Raw genomic sequence first — 3,975 nt, forward strand, 5'->3', positions numbered from 1 at the left:
TATATATATATATATATTTGTAATCACAAATTGTTCATCTTAATTCATTTGGAAGCAAAAATGCAGTCTGAATTGAATATCGTTCTTTACATTTCGGAGTTTCAATGTTATTTCGATGGTTTAGAAGATTTTTTTTAGTTAAACATATTAAGATTTAGATTTCAATGACATTTAGGAAGATTTATACCATAAGTTCCCTCAATTGAAATAATCTAAAGACTCATTAAAACTCAATTCCTTCAAAATATTTGATTGAATACACATTCCTTAATTTTGAAAGCAACACCGAAGAATGAATTTGGTATTTTACATTAATTGGTTCTCCAAATTACACACGAACTAATAAATGTATAGAGCAATTATAAGAATCATTAATGTTTTTTAATCATGGGAGTAAGGGAGAAACGAAGAGTAATAATGGGAGAAAAGGAGGAGACAAGAGTAATTAATGTTTAATGACCAAACGTCCAAACTCCGAACCCAAAATTAAAAGTTTTGTAAAAATCATTAACATTTAGGAATTTGTCTTCTTTGGGCGGCTCCTTTCCGCTTAACACAAAGAACGCTATTTTGTCTCCTCCACAAGCCCTTACCCATCTCATCTCATCTCATCCCTCAGACATTTCGTCAAACAGATGGTGTTCGCTCCGACACAGTTAACGAACTAAGTAGGGGTGTTTAGGTTTTTTTCCGTTTAGAAGGGGAGGGGAGAAAGAGGGAAGAAGAAGAGGGTCTTACTTAGCCGAGTGATGTGATAGAGATGGAAGGAGTTGAGCTAGAACTAGAGAGAAGAAGCAAGTTCTTGAACAGCTTGATACAGAAGAAGAAGGCCAAAGAACATCAAGATCAGAAAGATGAGTTTAATGTTCGAGTTAGGGCTTCAGATATGCCTTTGCCTCAACAAAACAGAGCCTTTAGTTTGTCTCGTGAGATTTTGAATGCTACGCCTGGGAAGGCTGATAACAAACGACTCGCTCTTGCCCTCAAAAAGGTTAGATCTTTTTCTCTCTTCTGATTTCTCTGTATCTGGGTTGAATTGGATTCACTGAAGGTTACGTATTGTGGAGTGAGTTTTGAAATTTGATTACTGCTTTTGGGGTTTTAGGGCTAAGTCTCAAAGTCTCATGCTTTCTGTGAAAAATGTGGGGTTATATTGTCTTTTTCGTTCTTGATTGGTTTGAAGATGTGTGTAAGTTGTTATGTGATGAATCTTGAATTTGGATTTTCGTTTTTGTGTACTTGCAGAGTATTGAATTTCATATATGGTCCCATATATTGTTGTTTTCTTTTCTATTTGTAGCTTCTTCTTTTTAGTCTACTTGACTTGGTCGTTTTTGTGTTGCAAGGATCAGTTTAGTATAAGTGTGATCTTTGTGACGAGTCTTGAAACTGGATGTTCTTGTTGCTTATTGAGATGATTTTGGAGCTGAATTAGGCCATGACTTATGAAGCCTAGCATGCACCATTTGTGCTGTTAGATTTAGATGCTATCTAATGATAAACTCTGAAGCATGTTTGCCAATTGCCGTAGGGTTTGAAACTTGCCCATATACAACCTTCTTTACAGAACTTGGTTGTCTTCTGATAAACCAGTTTGGCATTACTACCCCATATATAGAGTTGTCCATTTATGCATTTTTTTTTGCATAGTGTATATATGACTCATTGTTTGATGATTATAACTTTACAATGTGAGGATAATATTCCTTCTTAGAGGGGCTTTGATGATTAGCTTTTGGTTTTAACTTGTGGACCGAAATGGAGCACTTTTTGATTGCTAGAAATTTGTGAATCCCTCATTTTTTATCATATTCGACTAGGTAGAGACATTGATTGATTCATACATTGTTTTTATGAAGTGGTTGAGTTAAAAAAAAAAAGATAGTGCTCACTCTGGTTGCAGCTTACTGTTTTTCTCAGTGTTCATTAATTAATCTCTTAATAATGGCTACTACCCTTATCTTTTTATGATTGACATACGAGTCAGCTTCTGCTGTTTGTCTTGTTTTATCTTCTTGTTCTGGTAATGGATCTCTTATTTCGAAAGAGACCTACATATGTTTCTTTTCTCCTATTTTTCTCCTAACTTAAGCTTCTATGTTAGCCACTAAAGTGAGTTTTCCATCTGTCTTACATTTTCAGGACTTCGATTCAGCCTACGGCCCGGCATGGCACTGCATTGTTGGGACAAGCTTTGGTTCATACGTGACTCATTCCATTGGAGGATTCATATATTTTCAGATCGACAAAGTTTACGTTCTTCTCTTCAAAACCGCAGTGGAGCCGTTAGATCAAAAATGAGACAAAAGCTGATGATCCCTCTCCTTCCCTTTCAATCTCTCTTGTCATTGTAGTATTCACCACTCTTGTGTAATTCACAGGGTTAATATCTCCCCTGCCTAGACGAAAAAATCTTTGTGGCTCGGCTCCTTATTGTGTAATTAGAAGTGACTTTTTTTCTCTTGTGAATTATTGTTTCCACTTCACAACAATGCAACAACATATTCTTCTTCTTCTAACAACTTCTCTTTAGTGGATTGAGTTTAAAAATAGTTTTTAGGACTTTAATTGTCGGATTAATTGGTACTAAGTACTAACCCAATAGGCCAACTAACTTAATTCGAGTTCTTTGTGTCTGTTGACATTTTCGTCTCCTTGAAGAGAGGCTTTAAAACCCAAAACCTCCAATACCAATTTGGCACCCTCCCGGTTTAATAGAATCAAAGAAACACAAAACAAAACAAAAAAGAATCAGTGAAGAAGCAAAAAAAGAAAAAAAATGGAACAATCTCAGCGAACAACAACAGTCGCTGCTGCAACGCCTTCGTCATCACGATCTTACCAATTCCACCCTGCTCGTGCTGCTATCATTGATCTCTTCAATCTCTACTTAGGGAGAGGAAGCCGTCCTAAGCCCGATGAGTCCCTCCGAGATCCTCCGTAAGTTTCCCACCTTGTTCGATTTGTTAATTGATTCAATCTCAACTTGACTATCGAATTTGATTAAAAAGATTGATACTTTTGATTTAGGAACAAATCACAGAAGCGTGTTCATGCTCCCAACAGAGACTTACCCCCAAGAAACGAGCAATTTATATTGGATTTTGAGCAGCTTCAAACCCAATTCAATGTAAAGTTTCGTTTTTTGTTTTTTGTTTTTTTTTTTGTTTTTTAATTTTAAACTATCTTTTTAGCTTCTCTTTGTGATTTTGTAGACATTAAAGTTTGTTTTTTTCGAACTCTTTATTAGGATCCAGAGCAATTGAGGACGATTACGGAGTCAGTTTTGATACCTTTGGTTGTGCAATGTAGCAACCATGCGCCTCGTGCTGAGTTTCTTCTCTTTGCATTGCGTACATTGTGTAGGATTAGTTATATCAATTGGGATACTTTTTTACCATCCCTTCTCTCTTCGGTTTCTGCTGCTGAGGCGTCCATAACACAAAGTGCTCAAGCTGCTGCAGCAGCGGCTGGTTCTTCTGCTACTTCTTCACAGTCTTTAGTTCCTGTATCTGCGAATGCTATCGCTAGCTCGTCGAATTATCATTCCGCTTATCCAACGTCATTGTTGCCTGCAGCTCATGGTATTGGTTCTCCATCACCTTCAGGGAATGAGCCGGGAATGTCTTTCCCACAGGTTAGATCTTTGGAGAATGGGCAGCAGATGATTGCAAGGGCAGGCCAGAGTGTAAGAGAGAATGCTATGAGAAACAGTCAACGGATTAGAGCTGCTGCTATCAACAGTCTCCGTCAGCTCAGTTGCAAGATTATCTTGATTGGTGTTGAATTTAATCTCAAACCTGTTACTCATGCCGAGATTTTCCAGTACATGATGAATTGGCTTGTGAACTGGGACAAGAGAGATCTGGGAACTGAGGACTCTGCAGGAAAGTCGTGGAGATCTGAGAAGACTTTAGCTGAATGGTTACGGAGTTGTTTGGATGTGATCTGGCTGTTGGTAGAAGAGGGTGAATC

General features: G+C 37.5%; 2 protein-coding genes across 2 annotated transcripts in view; both read left to right on the forward strand.

The window, feature by feature from the left end:
* LOC104741042 (dynein light chain 1, cytoplasmic-like) lies at nucleotides 513-2,513 on the forward strand. Its single transcript, XM_010461811.2, has 2 exons — nucleotides 513-991; nucleotides 2,143-2,513. The coding sequence occupies exons 1-2, from the start codon at nucleotides 761-763 to the stop codon at nucleotides 2,299-2,301; spliced, it is 390 nt and encodes a 129-aa protein (XP_010460113.1). The 5' UTR covers nucleotides 513-760; the 3' UTR covers nucleotides 2,302-2,513.
* Nucleotides 2,708-3,975, forward strand: part of LOC104743480 (mediator of RNA polymerase II transcription subunit 23-like) — a 7,165-nt gene continuing 5,897 nt past the window's right edge. Inside the window, exons 1-3 of the mRNA XM_019235492.1 lie at nucleotides 2,708-2,940; nucleotides 3,031-3,130; nucleotides 3,251-3,968. Coding sequence (XP_019091037.1) covers nucleotides 2,780-2,940; nucleotides 3,031-3,130; nucleotides 3,251-3,968 — 979 coding nt within the window. The 5' untranslated portion in view covers nucleotides 2,708-2,779. The remainder of the gene's footprint in view (nucleotides 2,941-3,030; nucleotides 3,131-3,250; nucleotides 3,969-3,975) is intronic.

This window comes from Camelina sativa, chromosome 14 (genome assembly GCF_000633955.1).
Source record: "Camelina sativa cultivar DH55 chromosome 14, Cs, whole genome shotgun sequence".
In the NCBI taxonomy this organism is placed as follows: Eukaryota; Viridiplantae; Streptophyta; class Magnoliopsida; order Brassicales; family Brassicaceae; genus Camelina; species Camelina sativa.